We start from the raw sequence: 24749 nt of genomic DNA on the forward strand, positions 1-24749 counted from the left end.
GACACCGAACTTTTTTTTTTACTTATTCAGGATGTTTTGAAGAACGAAAACATAAAACTGGACTGGGACTTCAAAGTCTCCTTACTTTCAGATGCAGTAAGAGTGAGTACAAAAAACCAGTTTTTTGCAATTATTTGTGTGTGTGTCTGTGTGGTGATTATTGGGGCGGACTGCAGGGGTGTCGTGTTCCAGATGTCAACCTATATATACATGTACCGTATATCCGGTAATTTTTGCGATGATCTAATTTTTGCTATTTTCGCGATCTCTTTTAAATCGCAAATAATTGAATACGCAGAAATTATATTCTGTATCGTTTTCTATAAGAAACTCTTTTAATCGCAAAAATAACTGACGCCAATTAAAAATGTATCAGATTGACACGCGAAAAAAACCCCGGATATACGGTAAAAATTATAATTGATCGTTCATTCAAATTTGTAATTTTTATCACTAAACCAATGCGACTTTTGATAACGGGATATCGATGAGATCTCATGTGATGAAAAAAAGATAAATTTTTCTTTTCCATAATGATCGGTCGTCGATGTATCTTTTACTATCCAGAGGCGGTGACTAGATTAATCGAACGCGTATTATCTAGGAGTATATGGTATTAGCTAAAACTGAGTAACGAAATTAGCTCTGATTGGTTTGCCGATGATTCTAAGTGCTGTCGTCTGATTCAAGTAACAAATCGCAGGCAGTTTGAAAATATCAGTAGCGTCTTTTCAATATTAAAGGCAAAATAGTTCATGAAATTATGCCTAATTTACAGACTGATTTTGCTTAATAAGAATGATCTACCCAATCTTTCTCAAACCATTTAAAAGTATAAAAAGCGTGTCTTAAAAACTAAATAATACATGTATATATCCCATAAAGGCCATATCACTTGAGATTTTGCCTAATAAGCATGCTCTTCCCCATATTTCTCAAAACATTTAAAATTATAATTATAAGAATTGCCATATTGTAATTTTTTAATTTACCAGGTAGCAGCATGCAATGTAGGTAAAACATAAGAAGTTGTTACGTCAGAGTAAGTGTACTGTATTCGCCGGTACCCAGTTAATTAACAAAATGCCTACATGCCTTGACGGTCACCCGATTACCATAACCTTTAGATCGATAGATGGATAGGTAAGAGAGTTTCAAGTTTGCATTTAAAGCTTCGTTGTGGGGTCTAAATCCTAATCATAGTCTCCTCTGACTGTTACCCCAACTTTTATTTTTTTTATGCATTTTGATGATCTCCCACGACTGTGAAAGTACAGACGAAAATATTACTAAACCTTATACATTTTCACTAAGTGGCCATATTGGCCCGAACCCCTGATCCAGAGGTAATGAATTTCACAATTTAGGTAGAGGGCTTCATGAATTTCATAATCATGCATTCCGTTTTTCTTCTACTAATGTTGATGTAAAGAAGAAGATTTTCTAAGATGAAATACAGTTTAACTCTGTGGCCATATTAGCCCCGTCCTAGGGCCTAAACCCGACCCAGGGGCCATGAATTTCACAATTGTAGTAGAAGGCTTCATGGATAACATAACCTATTTTTTCTACATGTGTGATGGTAGAGAAGATGTTGCTATCCCTCATGAGGCCCCAAAGATGGTAAGGTCATGAATTTCACAATTTAGGTTCATATTGTCCTAGAGATGCTCTAATCCAAAAATGGTGGCAATTGGCCTTGTAGTTTTTAAGAAGAAGAAGAAGTTAGAAATTTAAGATTGTTAATGCACGACCGACGACACACGACGACGGACGAAGACTAATTGCAATAGGTCACCTGAGTCACTCAGAAACAAGATATCAAAAGCATATAATAATATGGTCAGAATGTTAGATTAGCGCAACAAAGCATGTTTTGGAAAATGCATTATTCTTCACCAATTAAGCAATTTAAGACATAATATAGGGTTTAATCTGAAGCCATCATTTGAAGTCAAATTTACTTGATCAGTTTATTTTTTTTTTTCTCATGTAATGACAAATTAAATTTTCATTTAAAAAACATGGGAGTTTAAATGTCTGCAATTATAACGTAGGTGGGATTATACGCCGAGTAAATCTTCCTTCTATTCTCTAGTGAATATCAAGAGACGTTGCCTGATGTATATATGCAAAACATTTTTTTAAAAACCCTTTTAACGCCTACTGTGTTGATTTCGTTTGCATCAAACCCTATCTGTCTGGTCTTAAATTGCTTAATTGACTCAGATTCTGATATGCATGGTTTTAATTTACCCTAAAGATAATACTTACGATTTACAAAAGAAAGTGAGCGCACAAGATTGTAAGTTTGCAGGAATCCTCGACAAGAATTAATTTGGATTTAAATAAGGAATAAGGAATCATTCTTTGAGTATTATGAGGTGATAATTTCGGTCGGGGTGTGATCAAATCCAATAAAGCCCGAAGGGCTTTATGATAGATTTGATCACACCCCGACCGAAATTATCATCTCATAATATTTAAAGAATGATTCCTTATTACTTATATGTATATAATTTTAAGCAATCGTACGATTATATATTTAAATACTAATAAGCAAACCCCGCTGGCGCCTCGATTTGGCGTCTTTTGCATTATATAGTTATATAGTACAAAATCGATACGTAGTGTTATCACAGGCAAAGACACTGGAAAATGTAAATATATGTATATAACCTCGAAAGGCTATGTACAGGTTTCAACAAAAATATATTATGTTGAGAGTCGAAGTACATGGCTATTCCGGTTATTAAAAAAACTCACAAGCTCTCAAAAAATGGCAATGAGAGGTAAACCGATAACTAGTTACATATATATTGGAAATGTTAATGCAAACATATTTTAAGGTTATATTGTGTATATCCTAAAAAACTAGTAATAAGAAAAAAATAGTGTTTATACAGCAGATTAAGAAATCAATAACGACAAATTAAAATATACCGGTATTTTATAATTCAACATTATATTATAATAACAAACATTTAAAAAAAAAAGTTTAATTTTTTTTAAAAGACCACCAGTTGGATTTGAACCCAAAACACTGAAATATTGTATTTACTAATCCAGAACGAAACCACTGAGCCATGCGAGACTTTTCAATATATGCTGTATAAAGTACTGTTTGAAACAACATTGTCATTTCAATGGACTCTGTTTTTTATCCTTAAAAAATAATTTGAAAAAGTACATAATTAGTCATCTCTGGGTCATCTCTCCATCTTTTTTTAAAAAGCGACATTTTTAATGTTGAAATATGTTATCTTTACACGTTTCAAATTTGTGGAGAGAAGACCCAGAGACAACAAAATCATTTAAAAACAGTTGTAAATAAGTAGAATTTTGCATGAATTGCATCGTGTTGCTATATTTAGACCCATGTTATGATAAAACCTTTTGCATTTCAAATATTTTTCCACTCATTTCACATCCAACAGAAACCAAATAACGGTTATAATTCGAAAAATATTCAAAATAAATTGATGAAATTTTTCACTCTCCTTGTGCGCCCAGATTCCTGCAGAATCTACGTCTTAAGCGCCCACTTTCTTTCTAAAACATGTTTTGTTATATAATTAATCCAGCTATTCTGTCGATATTTATATTTATTTACATCTTGTGTAACGTACGGCCATATGTTTATTTTTATTAAATTGATTGGTTTGATTTAAATCGAATAGCATTAAAATGTCAAAAAAATGATAAGTTTTATAACATATGGATTATTTATTTTCAGTTATAGAATTTTAAAATCTCTCCTCTTTTGCCATTTATGCTGAATTATTTTAACTTCATCAAATGGGGGGAAAGTTCGTCGAATTTTTCCACCACTGCATTTGGTAAGCGTGAAACGAAATAGAAAAAAAATACAAAGCTAGCTGTCGGTTTCTCACAATTTTAAGCTAAGTTATTAGCTTAAGTTATTAGTAAAACTATAACCTAAGGCTTATATTTAGATAGATATTGTCTTCTCAAATATCATGCAGAAAAGACTGCCAGAAAAGTAATAAATGTAAAGACAATATAGTGTTATTTACTAGTAGGGTCTGATTATTCCGTAGATAAAATTTCTCCGAAAGATTTGCTAAAAATATCATATGCATGATCTTGTTTAGAATTACTCATAACGTCTGCAATTTATGGCTTCACAAACAGTATGAAATTTTTGCATAGTCTGATACAAAATTTACACCAGGTTTTATCTTTCCAACACGTAAACAATAACAAAGCATTTATTTTATTTTGCCATTAGGTACGGGGTTTTTTTTTTTTTTGGTGTCTAGAGCAAGGTTAGATATCAGAACAACTGTGTGTCAAAACAAGCAAAGTATTCAAATATTTAAAGTGATTGAATATTTCATAACAAACAAACAAACAAACGAGTGGTGATATATATCTACCTAGAGAGATTTATATTTCGTACTGAGTCATGAATATATCCAAATAAAGAACATCAAATAGATATCGATGCGTGGGATTCAGTTCTTGTTTATTGATTTTAACGATATATTTTTACTAATCTGCTTCCTCCGTTGTCATGTAGGTCTGTCGAGGCGAAGCACTTGCATTGTCATCCATGTTTTTTCATACTTCTTAAGCAAAGTTTAAATCAATAGCGAGGCATATCTGTTCCTAGCACTACAACAATGGCACTCTCAATGTTGTTTGCTGCCGTATAAAACGATGAAAGTGGGTTCTTTTATCCAGGCATTTGCCCATGGCAAAGTCTCTCTCTCTCTCTCTCTCTCTCTCTCTCTCTCTCTCTCTGTTCATTTTAAAAAGTCTGGATGGTTAACTTATTAGCCATCAAATCTTTTTAATCTTTTGGATATGATGGTTTTCGGCCATAAATTTTTAGTAAAGACCTTTACATTTTCCAATGTTTTTGTCTGAGATAAAACTACGAATCGACTTTGTAATGTGAAATTCAATATATTTCATCAATGACTATTTCAATATTTAATCGTATAATTGCTGAACACTTAGTTAATATAAGTTATAAAGAATCATTCTCTGAATATTATGAGGTGATCATCAAATACAGCCGGGCGTAAACAAATCTATTATAAAGCCTTTAGACCTTTATTAGTTGTGATCACGCCTGACCGTATTTGATCTCCTCATAATACTCAAAGAATGATTCTTTATTCCTTAAGAAAACCCCGTCGTGTAAAGGAAATAAATATATCCTAAAAATGACAACGATTATCCAGCCCTTATAACCGCGCACAGTATTTTAGAGGGTTTTAGGGATGCTTACGAAAGACGAATAGGGCCACATAAAAAAATATTTTTATCTCGTAATTACGAGAAATGATCTCGTTATTACGAGTTAATTATCTCGTTATAACGAGAAAAGATCTCGTTATTACGAGTTAATTATCTCGTAATTGCGAGAAAAGATCTCGTTATTACGAGTTAATTATCTCGTTATAACGAGAAAAGATCTCGTTATTACGAGTTAATTATCTCGTAATTACGAGAAAAGATCTCGTAATAACGAGAACAGATCTCGTTATTACGAGAAAAGATCTCGTTATTACGAGAAAAGATCTCGTTATTACGAGTTAATTATCTCGTAATAACGAGAAAAGATCTCGTTATTACGAGAAAAGATCTCGTAATTACGAGAAAGATCTCGTTATTACGAAAAAAGATTTATATAAATGGTGCATTTCTGAAAACACCTCCAAGTCGACTGGTTCACTCTTTCAATAAACGTTAATTCAATTCTGATTAATGTTTAAATAACACCGGACATTATTCATTAATTTTTAAATAAAATGATCGGATTTGACATTTAACTAATATGAATAAGTGGAAAGAACTTCATGTAATTCTCATTTCATCTTATATATATTATAATTCCACTCCGAATTAAATACCAGGTAGCCCTTGTCGTAAAAACACAATTCTATTGTTACAGTTGACTTTAATGACTATGTAGTTTCAATCATTGATATACAGGATTTACCTGAATTGTGTTCATACACAACCTATATGTATATTGAAAATAATTGATTTTGTATATCAACATTTTGGAGTCTGAAAACAAATTACATGTATCCTTCTAATCAATATATAGTTCAATCAATTCATCAATCAACCTGCTTTGCCCCTTCTTCTGAAATTTCGTTAAAACTGATTGGTCCGATTTTATATCAAATTCTGTTTATGCTACTAATGCTAAGTATGTGTATAATAAAAGACATTGCAGTAGTTCATACACTTGACATAAAGAGAATAGAATAATGAAACGCACCATTTTGAAAAGATCTTTTCTCGTAATTACGAGAGAATGAACTCGTTATAACGAGATCTTTTCTCGTAATTACGAGATAATTAACTCGTAATAACGAGATCTTTTCTCGTTATAACGAGATAACTAAGTCGTAATAACGAGATCTTTTCTCGTAATTACGAGAAAATTAACTCGTAATAACGAGATCTTTTCTCGTTATAACGAGATAATTAACTCGTAATAACGAGATCTCTTCTCGTAATAACGAGAAAATTAAGTCGTAATAACGAGATTTTTTCTCGTAATTACGAGATAAAAATATTTTTTTATGTGGCCCTATTCGTCTTTCGTAGATGCTTAAAGACTTATCATTGCAACACGATGCTGCGTGTCGTCTGAGACGGCGTAATAAAAGCTGCGTGTGAGCAAATACCGCTCAGAACGTCCTGCAAATGGAAGAATATCCATTCTGCGACGGTGTTTGTTTTAGCATATGTAAGGGTTCTTTTCTTCGATTTCCTTTTTTTTTTTGTTTCAATCAGTACGTAATTTGTTAATACGTCGTGAAACCCGAAACGACCAAACAGTGCTATTTTACCAAACTAATTTTTTTGGTGTAATTATGAAAGTAAGGCGTTGCTATATTCAGCAAAATACAACACAGAATGTCCTTAAAATGGTAGGATTATCCATTCTGCGACGGTGTTTGTTTTCACTTATATAAGGGTTCTTTTTTTAATTTTGGTTTTAGCCAGTACGCATTTTGTTATGTCGTAAATAAAAATCAGTGATCTTTTTTTGCTTCGTCATACTCATCTTTTAGTTTAATTATGGCAACATGTTGCCAATTTTTTGCTGATGATATGCTTTTTTAAGAATCATATTCATCATCCTTGTTGTAAGTAAATCTGGGTTCTCCTAGAGACAAGGGAAAGAAGCTGGTGTTGATGTTATTTTCTCTTTCTTTTCTTTTAAATATGAGATTGAAGGTTTCCCTGAATACTTATAGCGCACCTGATTATTTTATGCTCCTGCACATCGTGCATACTACTGAGTATATAATTTACTCTTAGCACCTCAAACGGTCTTGTCATGCAGTCTCCGTATTATATAAATCAGTATCACTAATCGTTCTTAAATATTACTGTTATAAATTTCAAAGTTGGTCAATATTTCTTTAAAAAGGATATAATGAAGCCATAATAGTGATAATACTATAATTATACAAAGTACAGATTCAGTACAGAGATCGATTTTATTGGTAATATCTTAAACAGTAAGCGATAATGATTTTGCCATTAAAGAACAGACATATGTCCATTGATATGTTAACGATATGAATCTAATTTTTAAATTTAAAAAGTCGTTGCAATAAATAAGGAACGAATTTTTTTATCAAACGTATACGATAGGTTATGTGACTGAAGATTTTAAAGTTGTTTAATTCATATATAATTCTGAAACAGTTTATGAATTTCTCAAATGTAGTTTATCTCTGTAAATATTAAAAACCTATTTTTATTGTTGAAATTATATGTAAGATGTTCAACAGCTGGACTTTCTTTTAATTTCAAGGGTCTAAGATTTATCCAAGGGTCTCCAATCCGTTCCCATGGAAACTTGAAGTCACGGAACTGCGTCATAGACAGTCGATGGGTCTTGAAACTGTCGGATTTTGGGATGCCCGGATTCAAAGAATGTGCTAAGATGACTGCCAACTACGATCCAGATCGTAAGACTATTTTAAAAATCAAATTATTATAACAATCTTTTTTAGAGGGTTAGATGGCCGTTGCCATCTAAGACTATTTTTTATTTCCTTTCGATGAAGAGCTACATATACGGATTAAAGAAAATATTAAAATATTTGGATTTTATTCTTTGATTTCTGATAGCATAAAGCAAAAAATATCAAATTAAAAAAAAGAACATGGGTGAACAAGGCGTGTAAAATGCCCATATGAGGAATGATTAGATACCGCAAAATTAAAATATCACTAAATCTGATTATTTTTTCAATAATAATTAAAAACAGTGTATAGTCAATGCAACATCGGTTTGTAACCCTTAAATATGTTAAATACACGTAATAGGTTAATTTAAACTGGCGTATGCGTGTCAAAACCTCCAAATAGTGTCATTTTTATAACTTCAATGCCTTTTCTTTCATAGAGTGGGTCTGAGCTCCATATTTTTGTCATGGTCTAAATGCGGTTCAATGGAATTTAAACCGATTTTCATCAACAAAAATGTGGAGAGATGACCCACTATACTTTTTAAATGTCATTTTGTAGCCCAACAATTGAACGTTTTAGTAAAATAATACAAGTCCGTAAATTCGTGGCCAATGTCTCATATAGCATTTAAACAACGCACTTTGTTGTGAATGAAATGGCTCAGTGGTTAGAGCACCAGACATTAGGACAATTTATAGAACTTGGGTTTTTAGGTTGTGGGTTCGGTACTACCAAAACAAGGATTTATTTTATTTTTCTTAAGCGTTTTTTTTTGTAAATATTTCAAAGTAAACATAGTAAAAATTACCCTTTTGTAAACTTGTATTATAACATTTCAAAATATTTAATTGAAAAAATGTTGAATTTGAAATTGTATTTTACGACTAAACCAAATGGGCAGTTGTGCCATCTTATTCCCCCATCTTCTTTGAAACATATCTGATGTAATGTTACTTGTTTACCATCCAGCCTCCTTAAAATTTTTCTATTCGAAAAAAAGTATAAATCTCAGGTTGTTTATAATTCAATAGTTCCAGATCAAGAAATGACGCTTTATCCAATTGCAGTATATGGGCTGTTAGACTTTAAGTGTGTGAAAGATAGAATGGATAAAGTTATGATCAATAAAATATCATTAATTTCTAAAGACAATGTGACATGAATGGAGAAGGTCTATATCTCCTTAAGATTTCCATATTTTTTCCCATAAACTTTGAATACTGTGCCAGATAATTATGCCAGTGCCAAGGTGGTAATTTTGCACCCGTCTAAGGTGCAGATTCCGAAAAATTCATACATGGCACATGATAGACTATTGCCTGTTGATCATTTATGGTATTGATGTATCTCACCTGTCAGGTGAGATATAGATATTTTCTGTTGTAAGCAAAAAGAGAACTTCTCACGTCTTCCTTATAGTACATACGCATTTTCAAACAAGTTTGGATGAATTATTTTAACCCCATTTGGGGAATCTGCAGCGAATGAGATGAGATGAGGTCACTGCTATGTTGAGTATGCCCCCATTCCAAAGTATAAATGAAATGACGGTGCTAGCTTCAATTTCCAAACGTGTTTGTTGCTGTGACGTCAGACAATAATGACAGTGATACCCAGTATCTCATTTTATACATTGTTCTTGTTCAAATTGCTAAATTAATTTTTTTTATATACCATAATTATAGAACTGCTATGGATAGCACCGGAACATTTACGTGATCCGTTTCCAGGAACGAAAGGTTCCGAAAAGGGCGATATATACAGCCTCGCTATCATTATGCAGGAAGTGATTCTTCGAGTACCGCCTTATGGGATGTTGGAATACAAGTCAAAAGGTTTTTAGAAAACCACCAAAGAATATGCAAATTTTACTATTAACTATCTAATAAAGAATCAAGTTTTTGCAATGTTGCATCGTCAATGTTAATAGATTGAAATGCAATGTCTGTCGTTTGATATTGCAGAGTTAATACAAAGATTACGTAACCCTCCCCCACTAATCCGTCCAAAAGTGTCACCTCAAGCAGCCCAGCCTCAGTACATTGTGTTGATGAAGCAATGCTGGTCCGAAAGTCCCGATCTCAGGCCTACCATAGAGGACATCTATCAGCAGTTCAAGTCCATTGCCGGAGGAAAGTAGGTCAAGTTGAAACCATGCCTTTAAATCAAAGTACTGATAGTGCTGAAAAGCGCTAACCCAGCTTCTGTATTTATATAACAGATATATCATTATGTATATAACATTTAAGCTTCTGTGTACGCATCCTCATCACTGCATGACAGTCCCTGCAATGATGTATGTAAGCCCCGTACATTAAATTCACAATAGCCCGTAAATTAGATTCACAATAACCCGTGCAGGTATGTGCATAAACCCCTGAAACTGGTTCTCTAACCAGTTTAAATGATGTATACCTCTGCTCATAGGGGGCGGTTATTCTATGCATCGGAAGTTGAAGTCTAACGACAATAAAGCGCTGAGCTATGCTTAGCGCTTTAAAAATGACATTTTCTATGATAAATAACAAACATGGAAATAAACATTTAAAAAAAAAAAAACGACAAAAAAATATACTATGAAAAAATATCATCGATCAGACGGATTTTAAGTTTTAAATTCAAAATTTACAAATCTGACACAATCGTATTGTATTTTCTGCCTTTACACACATTGGCGACGGTCCATTTTGACTGAAAGGTCAAATTAATTCCACTCAAAAAATATAAAGTTTTTTACGTATTTCGTAAAGCAAGATGAATAAAGTTTATGTAAATTCTTTCATAACATCAATTTCTATTATTTCGTATTTCGCAAAAGAAATATAAATAAAGTTGAAGTTCAATTTTACATTGAAACCAAGTGTATTCCGTATTTCGTAAAAAGGAAGACGAACATCGTCGACTCCATGTTTCGGATGTTGGAGAAGTACTCCAATGACCTTGAGGACCTGGTGAAGGAGAGGACCGTACAGCTGGAGGAGGAGAAGAAGAAGACGGACCTCCTCCTCTTCCGCATGCTTCCTCCGTGAGACTTTAATCATTCTGTCGAATAATTTAAGTTCCGGGGGGAGGGGTGACGATTTTTTGAGTCGATATTCGAAATTTAATGTTTTATTTAAGTTTTATGTAATTATCAGTTTTTATTGAAAAGTCTTTTTTTAAAAATTCACATAATCTTCGAAACTCTTAAATTTACGAAATCCACGAACATTAAGGACCTCCAGGCTACTATACACTCATTTTCATCATAGATTACGTGTTATATTTCCGCCGAATAAAAATATAAGTGATAGTGAACAGAAATCTCTTTTGCATACACAAATTAGAATAAAACAGAGAGAAAGGGTATTCAGTTACTTCATATTTAACAATTACAGAGTTGATAAACGTGTATAAATTTTCCCTAGATCTGTGGCAGAGAAATTGAAACTTGGCCGACCGATTGAGGCCGAAGAGTTCGAAGAAGTGACCATTTATTTCAGCGACATTGTTGGTTTTACAACAATCTCAGCTCGTAGTACTCCGATGCAAGTGGTGGACCTCCTTAATGATCTCTACACAATGTTTGATGCTACCATTGATAATTATGATGTCTACAAGGTAAATACAGCTTTTTTAACAACCTTTCATTATTTTGTTGTTTTTGTTTTTGGTTTTTTTGTTTTTTTTAAAGAAGGTTTTTTTTAATATATAAGAATTCTATTATCGTTCTTTTGTAAGCGTATGATAATAATCAGAAAATAACTACTCGCGCATAGATATGTATAATTTCGGTGATTCCTAGAACAATTAAAACTTGATGATGTGACAAACTACCAGAAAATTTGACTGATTGATTGACCGATTGATAATCAAATATTTCTCATTTACTTTACAATCAAAGTTAATTTTCTGTTTTTTAGGTAGAAACCATTGGAGATGCCTACATGGTAGTCAGCGGTCTTCCGATGGCGAATGGAAATCGCCACGCCGGTGAAATTGGTACAATGGCTCTCGATCTGCTCAGTCAGTGCGGGTCTTTTACCATACGTCACATGCCGGAAGTTCCTTTACGTCTGCGCATTGGTTTACACTCAGGTATTGGATTTTTGTTTATGATTAAAAAATATTGTAGACAAATTGTTATTACTTGATTTTTATTGTTTGTTAGCGAACAAATTCTAAGACATACTCAACAGAGCGGTTGCTTAAGAGCGCTCGCTAAAATTCCTTTATCTGTAACACAAAGTTTTGCGAGCACCCCTCTGCTGAATACGCGCATGTGGTTTGAAATGGTTTCTGAGTTGTTTAAGTTATTGCAATCTTTGATCCTAAGGTTCCTGTGTAGCTGGGGTAGTCGGCCTGACCATGCCTAGGTATTGTCTTTTTGGAGACACCGTTAACACAGCTTCCAGAATGGAATCGTCAGGAGCAGGTGCGCTGACATTGAATCTTGATTAAAAATTTACAAAGCTTGTCATAGAATCTGATTTGTTTTTCCAATCATTAAAATGTTTGAACAAGCAATTGTTATATATCTGTAGCATTCAGAATACATATCAGTGAGATGACTAAAGATGTCTTGGATAGTCTTGGTGGATATCGTATTGAATATAGAGGCGAGGTGGAATTAAAGGTTAAAACGAATACGTACATTTCATTATCACAAAGGCCTGCAAATTCATTCAATGACTTATTGAAAAATATTTCTAGATCTAGATTAAGTAGATTTTTATAAGATAAAGTGATAAGTTAGTAGTTCTGATTGTGTTCATTTTTTGTTTGCAGGGTAAAGGTTTGGCCAAAACGTATTGGTTAACAGGGAAGGATGGATTTACAAAACCCCTTCCCGAACCCCCGCCTTTACACGAGTGAGTCCAAATATAGTACATTTAATTAAATAAATTGAAAGACAACATCAATAAGTAATTGCTTAATTTGATTGACTTTTGTCATTCAAGTAGTATTGCTTTGCCAAAAACCATATCTATAATAGTTTGCTTTAAGATTGATAGAGTACATTTAATCAGGGTTGATATGTTACATTTCATAATGGTTTATAAATGTATATAACATGTCACCATTCTTATTATGTTAGAATTCATCATGGTAGATATAAACACATTTCACCATTGTTGATATATTACATTTCACCATTGTTGATATATCACATTTCACCATTGTTGATATATTACATTTCATCATGGTTTTTATATTACATGTCACCAACTTATCATGGTTTATTTACAACATGCATTTTTTTAATATTCAATTTAAATATATATTTCCATTTCGTCATGGTTGATATAAACACACGTCATCATGGCTGATATATTGACATTTTATCATCCTGGTTGATGTGATACATTTCATTATCATAGCTGATATACTTAAGTAATACATTTCATTATTGTTCATATAATACATTTCATCATGTTTGATATAATACATTTCATCATCGCGGTTGATATAAAACATCTCATTTGAGCAAAACTGATTGTTCTTGAATGTTTAGTAAGTTGTTTTTATTCAATTTTCCCACACGCTATCAGTGGATGCAACCATGGGTAAGACACGCGTTTTTACATGTGTATTTCAGAATGAGTTGCTATTATAACAGTCAACTGTTATTACAACACAGTTGACGAGCTGTCTGGAAATCAACATCGATGTTGTAATTTACATTTATTGAACATGACTTTTATTTCCTTTTTCTTTTATTCTTGTATTATTAACGTATGTTTCGTCCTTAATTATGTATGTTGCAGTTATAAATAATGTAAAATGAAGGGGACAAAATGAATCCGTTTAAAATGTTTGACAATTTTTTAAATTTCAGTCTTGAGTCAATTCTAAGTCAAAACGCATCGTCAACAACAGACTTGAAAGAAAAGTCGGATTCCAGTGAAAATGTGGATTCAAGAGCTACTTCTCCTTCTAAAGATCAAAAGGCCGCCTCGAGGGGACCACGTGGTACAGCTTCGAAGGACAGAGCGGGCAAAACCAAAGGAGGCGTCCACAAAGGAAAAACCCACACCAACGATAACTTTTCAAACATCAACGATGTTTCCAAAATTAAGCATGAAGAAAATTCGGAATTGTCTCATTCCCCGGATATTACGCAAGTTGACAGTGCAGCCAATCACTGTGATACAGTTTCTTTACTGCGGAAAGATTTTTCCCTCGATAATAAAAAAGGTAATAATTATCGAATGAGTAAATATTCCAACGCGTCCATGGATAGTGTTTCCACGGAAACCAGCGTAATCTCGACCTCGGAGCTCCATATGACCGTCTTGTCCAAGCATGACGAGAACGGGTCCATTAAAGGATCGCCGGGAAAACTGTCACCAGTTGCCGAGGTGTAGGGTGAACCAGTTTATTCCAAGTTATACATGACGCCATATTTAACCTTATTTATTGTTCCTTACTCTTGTGTAGGAAGGACATATTAATTATTAATACAAGTACATGTATACATTTACTTTTGACAATGTAATCCGTCTTCCCTTTAGTTCAAATAAAAGTGATGGAAATATTCTTGTAAAGGCATAACGTGTTTCTTTTTAAGCTTAATATGTGTGTTATTAACCGTTTTGTGTTATAGATTGGAAATCTAGTATCAGGTGGGGTTTTTTTTCGATGAAACAAATGTGTGCAGACTTATTTTACAGAAAAATGAATGAACGCAAAAGTAACACTGTACTTAAGGTCATGGGTAAGGATTTCGAAATGCAAATTTGAAGTGGCTCAATTTTTTTCGGCAATTTTTTATGCTATTATCGTTAAATTTCAGGCTTTATTATTTCATTTAATCATGAAATTTTCATTGATTGATATATGTTTATCATGAGTGATACGTTCATGTATAAAGTTAGTTTGAAATCTCTGGATATAAAAAGTAGGCAATGATTTTTTTCTTCACAAAAGTAAAATATCAATCGGATATTTTCATTACCAATCAACTAATGTTAAGACCTATCTTTTCTCCCAAAATATAGGAAAAAATCGTAAAATAGTGAAGAGCTAACATTGATTTTTACAGGTGAAATATAGTTTAAAAGCAAATGCTTTGTACATCCATAATTATATACACTATACATGTATATTGACGTATTCGTTGAGCCACCTTAAAATCCATCAAATTATTCGTACAATAAAATATTAATTTATCTTTATTTCTAAACTACATGTAGTAGCAATATAAATTTATAGTGCCAAAAACGATATTTTGAACCATCATTCAGAAATAAATCAAGCCAGACGTTTCCATGTTTAAATTAAAGACCTGAAACTTTACACATGTCTTTGTAATTTTTAGCGTTCTATATGATTTCTTTTTTGGTAAAAGATGAAGAAAATTCGTATTAAAGAAGGAGTCTTCTCTGGTTTTTGACTTGTCAAAACATCAAAAGAACAATTGATTAGATGTTCATTAAATCAAGATGAAAGGAAATTAAAAGATCATATAATTCTCCCTTTCTTACTATCATACAACTTGGCATAAGAGTTTAGATTCTAACAAGGACTATTTTTTGGCGGAACACTGGCGTATGAAAATATCACGTTTTTGTAATTCAGAGTTACGGTATTCATGTACACTTATGAGCTTATCTAGCATTAATGCTTAGTTTTCAACTAAATCGAACTAATCAGAAGATATTTGGGTTTAAGAACGTATTTTAAAATATGATTTTCCATTCAAATTACATTTTTATTAACGTTATTAAACGCTCATTCTATAAAAGATAAATTTAGTTGTAAAAACTGATATATACATTGCGAACATTTATCATTTCATTGAAGAATAGATACTCCATATCTTAAACAGATGTCTACATAACAACAGATAACTACATCTACTTTTATCATCCTTTAATTGGAGGAAAAATATAGTGACCTTGACCTGACCTTCGTGCGAAGACAAGAAGGTCAAATTTGATTAAACTGATACTTTCACTTGGTAATATGGTCTATTTGACTGTGTTAAAATTTCATGACTTTCTCAATATAAGAAGTATGTCTGAAAACGAGAAGACTCCTTCCTTATTCCGGATTTTTTTTAAATCAAAACTTACCATCGTTTATAATGAGTTATAACATATATATTTTCACAATTTGATATTTTAATGGAACCGTAGTTGTTTACGCTGTAATACGCATGTAGACGATAGGGGTATATTTTTTATCATTACTTTGTAAGCCTATCGTGTGATATGAACGTAGCCATGTCTTTCAGATTTCTCTTGATGTAAATGTTGTAGTGATGTTTTATTACTTCATGATTGTTATAAATCTCCAATGTTATTCTAATAAACACTCAAACCCCATATCAGTTACTTTATTGGTCAAAAAACGAACACATTCTTTGGCAACATTTATCCAAATGAAATAATCAATACAGACAAGTTATTCCCTCACGAACAATTATTATATATAGCTAAATGATAAGATAATAAATTATTGATCTTATTTTATTTGATTTACACTTTAAATATGGACAGCTTCTGTGGTATAATGAGCGTCGTCAACTAGTAATTTTTAACAATTTTTCTTAAACATGGAAAACAATCAACACGACAAAAACTTTTAAAAAAAAAACGTTGAAAAAAAGTCATCTCAAACTGATATATTGGGCAGTGCCTTTTTCAAAATTTTGACGACTGAGAACCAAACTTTGTCAATTTGTTTCTCAGTAATCTAAATTTTTGTAAAAGACAGCAGCATTGACAAAGCTAGTGGAAGCAAACAAACAAACAGGTCTCTATTTATGCAAATCGTTTTTCCTTGTTTGTAAACGGGTGATTATAGTATACACAAGCATAGTCCATCACTTTGCTGATAAAACCAATACCTTGTTCCCGTGCACCAAGATTTCCTGAAAGCCCATTTGGTCAGCATGACTTCTCTTAAAACTTTGTAGGAAACTACCATGGACAAAGAAAGCAAGACATTTCAGAACAACAAGAATTGACCATAATAGCTTACATTTTTCTAGATAAATGGAGGGATGATAAACGAATTTCCATTTTGTTTACACTACTGTTTGGTTGATAAATGGGAGTAATTTCTGAATGGGTTGGTTCTCCGTCCAATATCATTGATCACCAATTATAGCAAATAGACCGTCATTCCCCGCAAAATACAATAAATCATTTCTAGATGAGCTCACAAAATCCGACTTTCTAATGAAAATCAAATCTTGTGGACATAGAGAATTCACATCTTGCGTTGTCGTTCTCCGCAAGTTCACATTTTGGCCATTAGGGTTCTTTGTAGCGTTACAAACGAGATTCCAATTGTTTTCTGTAGAGTCTTGTTTTGTTTTCTTGACAATTTATTATTTGTTTCTACTATCTACGATGTTTCCTCCAAAGAGGAGCGAAAACAATCTTGGAATTCCACAATTTGTATTATTGTACCGTTTTATTAAATTCCAAGACCATTGATGCTTTTTTTTTATTTCGTAGCAGTGGTGTAAATCAAAGATTAATAATCTAGCCGGTAAATAGGCCTTATAGATAAGCAGTGTTCATAACTTTTTTTCAGTAATTATATGTTAGAATGTTGCGTAATCAAAGATATATCATCTCAACAACATAGTTAATACAGGCATTATATCTAGTAATCTTTTACTTGTTTTCGTGTTTACATGTATGCCAATGAAGGTAGGTGGTATCGATTCTTGCCAGTTGGCGTCTCATTGAGAGTCAAGAATTTGTTACGATTTTAGAACCAGGTCGAGAGCCAATGGTTCGGTCATATATCATGTACCATACAGTCTCTGTATTACTGACCGGGTCATGGAAGTAAATCAAAAAATCGTTTTTGTTAATGAGATTTTCGTAATCAGGACATTTCTCGTTTAGGAATTCGGAACGAATGTGTATTATACGTACATTCCATCCATCCATTGAGTGCTACTTTGCCTTTTCATTAACCGTCTTAAATCACAAGAATTGCTTTCATTATATGGCGTCAGTTATAATTTATTCAATACACTCGTGTAAATTTAAATGCAAAAATGACCAAAAACAAAAAAGCATGTTTCCAGTTCCCCACATGCGTACATTATATTATTTACCGGACACCTAAATTTTAATTGACATATTTTTTTTTTAATTTGAGTAAACGTTTTATCATCACTTAATTTCCTATCAATTCGCATATGTTACTCTTATACATGTAAAAATGTGAAAATGTTCAACCAACTTTCTCTAACATGTTGGAAAAGAGAGCACGCTATTTTTTAATATATATATATATATTTCGACAAAACATATTTAAAAGATTTGATAATTTTACTAAATTTGCGAAGTCGATCTTGACCGTAACTTGGCCTCATTTTCTATTAACTGTTCCTAATGCGTTGTGTTGTGTTGAACATATTTTATTGACTAATGCCAAAAGGATTGGACACAAGTTCCAAAAACTTAGAATGTCCTCTCCTTGTACATAATATATTACAGTGCCATACAATGCCAGTTAACATTGATAACAGTTATAGAACATGTAATGAAATACAAATAAATCATTAGTTTTAAATCTAGAATTAGAATTAGGATGGATAAGAAAGTTATGCAAATAATTTAAAAACTTAGATAAATCTACCACACTTTTGTATAAATGTATGAACTTCTTTAAATATTTTTATGTTTTCATCATAAGATAAAGTGTTGTCATCCCAAAGTAACAAATGTACATCAATTATATTCAAAAAGTTCAGTGATAAAAGATTATACATAAATGATTGTTCAAAAGAAGTTTCGAGCCAAAACAGTTTTTGTGTTGCTTTAAATTGTTTATTCATATACATGTAAATCATATTGGCATCAAACTGAGTACAGTCCAATGTCCCCAATGTATTCAGCCTCATTTTAGCAAATCCAGCAACAACAAGGTGAATTTCCATATTATCCAGTACAGTATTTTTCTTGTTAGCTTGGCAAATCTTGTTAAATATTCATTTATCAAAATATCATTGATTGATTTGTTAGAAAAAATCCATTGGAAACTGAATAATTTTCACTTATGTATCCATTATTTTTCAGAACGACCTTGATTCGCAGAAAAACAATAATTATAAAAACATGATTTAGAAAACCTGTACAATACCTCATAATGTTCAAAGAGAGGGCGTAGAGAAAAAAATTAATGGAAATTTATCTAATTTAGAATTTAGATATTGGATAATGCATTTACAATTTGCGCAAATGAGCAGACTGTAGCCGCACAAATGAGACGCGGTTTGCCTTTGGCGACAGACTGCATATTTGTGTTGTCGAAATCTGCATGTTTATTTACTAAGACAGGTATGGGAGATGATAAATGAATCATTATGAATTAATGCATCATGATCAATTTTTCATGAATTTGCTCCGATTGTAATTTTGCGGTTAAATCGATATCGTTTACCGACAGCAACAGCATTAAAAAAAAATATTTTATACGTCATGCTATTTTGGAACATTTTGGTAAGAGAAAGGGGGGGGGGGTGTGAAAAAGAGTCTATCATGTTACAGTCCAAGATCTTTAGATAGAGAGCGAACTTGTCAATACAGAGTGCACAGGCCGGGTCACTACTTATAGTTTGGAAAGTATAAAAAAAAAAATATTAAGATAATGAATCTTTTACTAATAAAATACCATTTACAGTGTAATTCGATTTCAGCAATTACAAATATGACGAATATACAACTATAACGAAATACTGTCTTATCAAATATAAATGTAAAGTGTTTCAATTATATGATCACACTGTAAACAGAACTTAAATTTTGTCCGTTTATGGAATGAGTTTCAAGCAATGTCTCAGAGAGGGCCAATTCGATAAAATAAACAAAACACAAAAAACACCCCCCCCCAAAAAAAAAAAACAAAAAAAAAAAAAACAAAAAAAAAAAACAAAAAAAAACTAGATAGCAATTAAATAAAGTTTCTCCTTGTATGTGTTCTGTGTTTGAAAGGATAGATGGGGTGATTTACTCAGGGAACCAAAATTGGTCCAACATGGGACCCACATTGACACGGTTCGACATCTATTACTTATTACCTTCATATTACACAGAAATTGACATTGAAAACATTGCGTTTACCAAACATTTAAACCGCGTTACACCCTACTAATCAAAGCTATTGTTAGGAAGCATCGTTGAAAGAATAAATTTTACATCGTGATTTTTTGTAGGCATTTTTGAATTTGTATTTCGTTTGATGGATTTTTGAGATGGCTGACAGTTTGTTATGGTCATTTTTCATTTACTGTATCTTTACTTTAGAGTTCACTTTTGACTGTGCATAAAAATCAAAATTGGCTGGCTAACTCTTGATATCATATTTTTGAAATAGAAAAATATGTAATATATGGTTTATGTCTAGAAATAGATCTCACAAACTACACGTACTTTCTATAGTTGTATATACATTTAATTCCTGTGCCCATGAATATACCGAAAAGTCCTTTTAAAAAACTTACTAGTGTTTAGAATTTTATACCAATAAAAAGATTTTCAAACCAAAAGAAAGAATCGGCCGTTTAAATTTGTTAAAGAAAATTACTATTTAGTAAACGTCTCACTATCGCTATTCAAAGCGCATGGAAAATAATGCTGACACTGTATATACGTCAACCATTTGCACAAAAAAATTAAATATCTGTGTTTTACTATTTATAACAATCTTTAATTTTCAATGAGTCTATGACTAATTATAGCCATGAACTCATTGACAATTTAAAATTGTTAATTAGTAAACGACACATCTAACGCGTGAATATGAACACACAATGTAACAGTGTCACAAATATCAGTTTCATGAAATGTAGTAATTTCAAATACATTATAAGTCTCCGATATTATTCGACTTGGCTTTTCTGATAGAATTCTTTTTTTTTCTTGTTATTCATTTAATCATAATGGTTGTTATAGTTATAACACAATGTGTATATATCAAGACTATTCAACTGTAATATAATGCTGATGATACGAGACAGTTTTTTTACAACATTTTTTTCATTCGAATTGGACTGTAATTTGATATGCATACATTAAAGACATTGAAACGGGTAAAAAAGAGTAGCTTACACAATTGCTACTTTATCAAAGGAATAAAAAATGATTTTTATTCAAATACCATTTCAATTATAGTTCATCCTCCTGTTATCACAATTGTCTAATAAGTTACATTAGCTATAGACCTAAAAATCGATTAGGCCATTAACAGAATCTCGCGAGTTCACGCGAGACATTATTTTTCCAAGAGAAGGCTCTCCGGAAGTGATCCGAACAGGACACGATATTGTAATTTCATGCTTTCAATGATATTAGAATTCTAATTATTTCATAGTGAAATAGTCGTTTTATTTTCATTTCCAAACGATTAATTGTGTGACAAACAATATACCCAAATATTGACGTAACACGGCTTTTAACTTACCGATCAATGATTTACCTAATGTATGAAATGGTAAGGGAATTTACATAGTGATCATTAACCTTGACCTTCGACATTAATTAATTATGCGTGCATCGTACTCAATCAAAGCTGAAAGACTTAGAGCTTACAGAAAATATCCCCCATTGTCTCATTTCATTCATTATAAGAGTGAAGTGTATCACATATTTAAACAAAAACTTGATAAAAGTTGTACGTATTTTCAAAACGCTACAATGACCTTGGCTTTCAAATGAGAGGAATGCTCTAGAATTTTGACACGCTATAACTGTTGAACCATATATAACTAAGTCTGAAACTACAGAGGGATTTTACAAAGCCTCCTAAATATTTCTAGTTTGCTCGATGATTTTTAAACATTATTCATTAAATTATTATTAAATGAATGCGCAGTAATATTCTTAATTCTTATCTTCATCAATGTAATATAAAAGCCAACCCAATTAATTTGTACATGTGGAATTTTAAAAGATGCACATCACTTGTTTTTCGTGTGTAAAAATATTCATTATCAAAACAATCGTTTATATATAATCTTATATTTTTTAACTTTTAGAGTGTAATTGATGTACATGTGATACTTTGGGGTGACATCTCTTTGTCTTATGATAAAAATGTAAAAATATTTAAAGAAATTCAAACATTCAAACATTTGATGGCTTCTTCGTTTATCATTCAGGCAACCAGACTCTATCTGTCTGTACTTCACCGATCTCTGTAACTATAAGTTATTCTTTTATTCTCTCTCAATGCAATGCACAATGCATATCAATTCACTATCATTGCTTTCCATTCTGACAAATCGTGTTTTGCTGACATTGAAGATTAATAGTTCTCAAAACAGGAAGAAAAAAGAAAGATCAGAACTTTTCAACAAACTTTTCAACAAAATGCACGTGCGCCTGCATGTTCTGTTTCTCTCTCTCTCTCTCTCTCTCTCTCTCTCTCTCTCTCTCTCTCTCTCTCTCTCTCTCTCTCTCTCTCACACACACACACACATTTAGGTAAAATCATATAAAATCATGCGCCGTCAAGATTCACTTCCTTATTTCTCAACTCGTGTTAAAGGCCCTTCGTAAGCAAATCATTCAATGCAATCCTTTACAAATTGCTTCTTGTCCTAATGTCTCCCAAAAGAGTCTTAAACCCCAATGTTTATCACCATATGACACATTTTGAGGTTATAAGGGCGGGGTTCACACTTGCAGAAAATGGGGAAATGTGAAAAATGAATGGAGCGCTTTCCTCTACCAATAACTTTTCTCTCTTCCTTGGTACATCTAAACTCGCATAAATTTTCTGTCTGGAAGAATCCCATGCAACTTTTGGCCTCAATTTGAACCGGAATCACACTTTTATTTGGAGGCTTTTAGTATTTTCCATTTGTTGATTACCTTTAATAGGGCCAGTAATAGGCTTCTGAATCAAGAATATCGTGTTCTCTATGTATCTGTACAATTTCTAACACATTTATTTGATGAGTCCAATAAACCTACGGACGTCGTTCTCGGTGTATAACGGACATTTTGTTTCTGAGGAAATCCGGAAATAACACGAGATTTCTGAGTATAGCGATAAAATCTTGGACTGGAATATCTATAACCTTGATGGTTAATGTCAGTGCCGTGCGTAGGTTTCTATTTGTTCATACATAGGGTAACTTCTTACTATTAAGTCGAGTGAAATAAATTTAATTAAGTTTGTAAATAACACTTAATTAATATGTGCGTAATTGTGTACCTTCAGTGGTGCTGATTGGGATAAAATGGTACTGTCGAGTCAGTGTCGATTTTATTTATCAGTTACTTCATAAACCATACACTAATTGCCACGATACATGTGCGTATGATATACATCTATAGAGAATATAATACATGGTAAAATCTGTATCACATCCGAGACGCCAGTATTAGCTCGAGGGCCAAAGGCCCGAAGGCTGATATTGGTCGAGAGTTCATATGGGATGTGATACAGATTTTGGCAATGTGATATGCAAAGAAAATAGAATAAGATCCGAGGTAATCCGAAAAAAAGTGCAAAAGTGTTCCAGAAAGGTGAAATAAAGGGTGTGGTAACGGGTGACATACAGAGGGTGTGATAAAGGCGTGTGTCACTGTTCATATCAGGGGTGCAAATACACTGTATTTTATACCAAGAATATAATAAATCGATGAAAATCAAAACGCAAGTCGTTGAATTGTTCAGAAAAATACGAAATTCTTTCACCGTCTTCCCGGCAATCACGCACTTTAAAGCATATTGTGGACTTCTCGCCAGTGCATTGATTAAGTCATTTTATCAATACATAAAATCATTTTATTAGGAAAATGACGTAACAATGCACTGGTGAGAAATGGTACTTGCATGGTCGCACGGCAGTACCGTTGCCCCATAATCACTCATTTTAACGCATATACCTTTACCCAACAATCATGCACTTTAATTTAGAACACTTTTGTTATTGACTGTTACGACTTCGAAAACATTATGTTAATTGCATCATAATAAAAGATACAAGTAATAAAATTATGTCATCATACAGATTCCGAAAAAATTTGCAAAGATGTATATTTTTCAATTCTTGCTATGTTCAAGTCGCCCGAATTGTTCGCTTAGCAATAAAAATTTGAATGCTGCAAGTCAATTGCACGTTGTACTAATTATTCTAACGATTGCGATGTTTAAAGAAATACATGTATAGATGCTACACATATCGGTAACTATATACCTAATTATAGATGTTCGCATGGGTAATTCACTGGGGCATCTTATCCGCTCTGCACTCTATGCTATATATATATATATATATATATATATATATATATATATATATATATATATATATATATATATATATATATATATATATATATATATATATATATTGTACATAAATAATACACCTATTAAATTATTTATATACACTTGTATATATTTACATTTTCCTGTGTCTTTGCCTGTGATAACACTACGTATCGATTTTGTACTGTATAACTCATAAAGCCAAATTGAGGCGCCAGCGGGGGTTGCTTATTTAAATTTAAATATTTAATCGTAAGGTGGTTTAAAATTATATAAATATAAGTAATAAAGAATTATTCTTTGAATATTATGAGATGATAATTTCGGTCGGGGCGTGATCAAATCTATCATAAAGGACTTCGGGATTTATTGGATTTAATCACGCCCCGACCAAAATTATCACCTCATAATACTCAAAGAATGATTCCTTATTCCTTATATATGTCATAGAGAGCATAAGTTGTGGGTAATTGCAGAGACATAAATTACATGTTATTTGTGTCTATGGTAATTTTGAAAATATTAAAAGTGCATTTCCC

The 24749-nt window shown here is 32.3% G+C and overlaps 1 protein-coding gene across 2 annotated transcripts in view; it reads left to right on the forward strand.

The window, feature by feature from the left end:
• Window positions 1-16286, forward strand: part of LOC128181848 (retinal guanylyl cyclase 2-like) — a 43239-nt gene extending 26953 nt beyond the window's left edge. The window contains exons 8-19 of one of the 2 annotated variants that reach the window (XM_052850389.1): window positions 31-102; window positions 7817-7973; window positions 9663-9812; window positions 9942-10113; window positions 10862-11002; window positions 11385-11577; window positions 11880-12054; window positions 12293-12391; window positions 12501-12592; window positions 12745-12827; window positions 13509-13523; window positions 13796-16286. In XM_052850389.1, coding sequence (XP_052706349.1) covers window positions 31-102; window positions 7817-7973; window positions 9663-9812; window positions 9942-10113; window positions 10862-11002; window positions 11385-11577; window positions 11880-12054; window positions 12293-12391; window positions 12501-12592; window positions 12745-12827; window positions 13509-13523; window positions 13796-14324 — 1878 coding nt within the window. In that variant the 3' untranslated portion in view covers window positions 14325-16286. The remainder of the gene's footprint in view (window positions 1-30; window positions 103-7816; window positions 7974-9662; window positions 9813-9941; window positions 10114-10861; window positions 11003-11384; window positions 11578-11879; window positions 12055-12292; window positions 12392-12500; window positions 12593-12744; window positions 12828-13508; window positions 13524-13795) is intronic. The other variant, XM_052850390.1, reaches the window with a different exon arrangement.
• The last annotated feature ends 8463 nt before the right edge of the window (window positions 16287-24749 follow it).

Source organism: Crassostrea angulata, chromosome 4, assembly GCF_025612915.1.
Source record: "Crassostrea angulata isolate pt1a10 chromosome 4, ASM2561291v2, whole genome shotgun sequence".
NCBI lineage: Eukaryota > Metazoa > Mollusca > Bivalvia > Ostreida > Ostreidae > Magallana > Magallana angulata.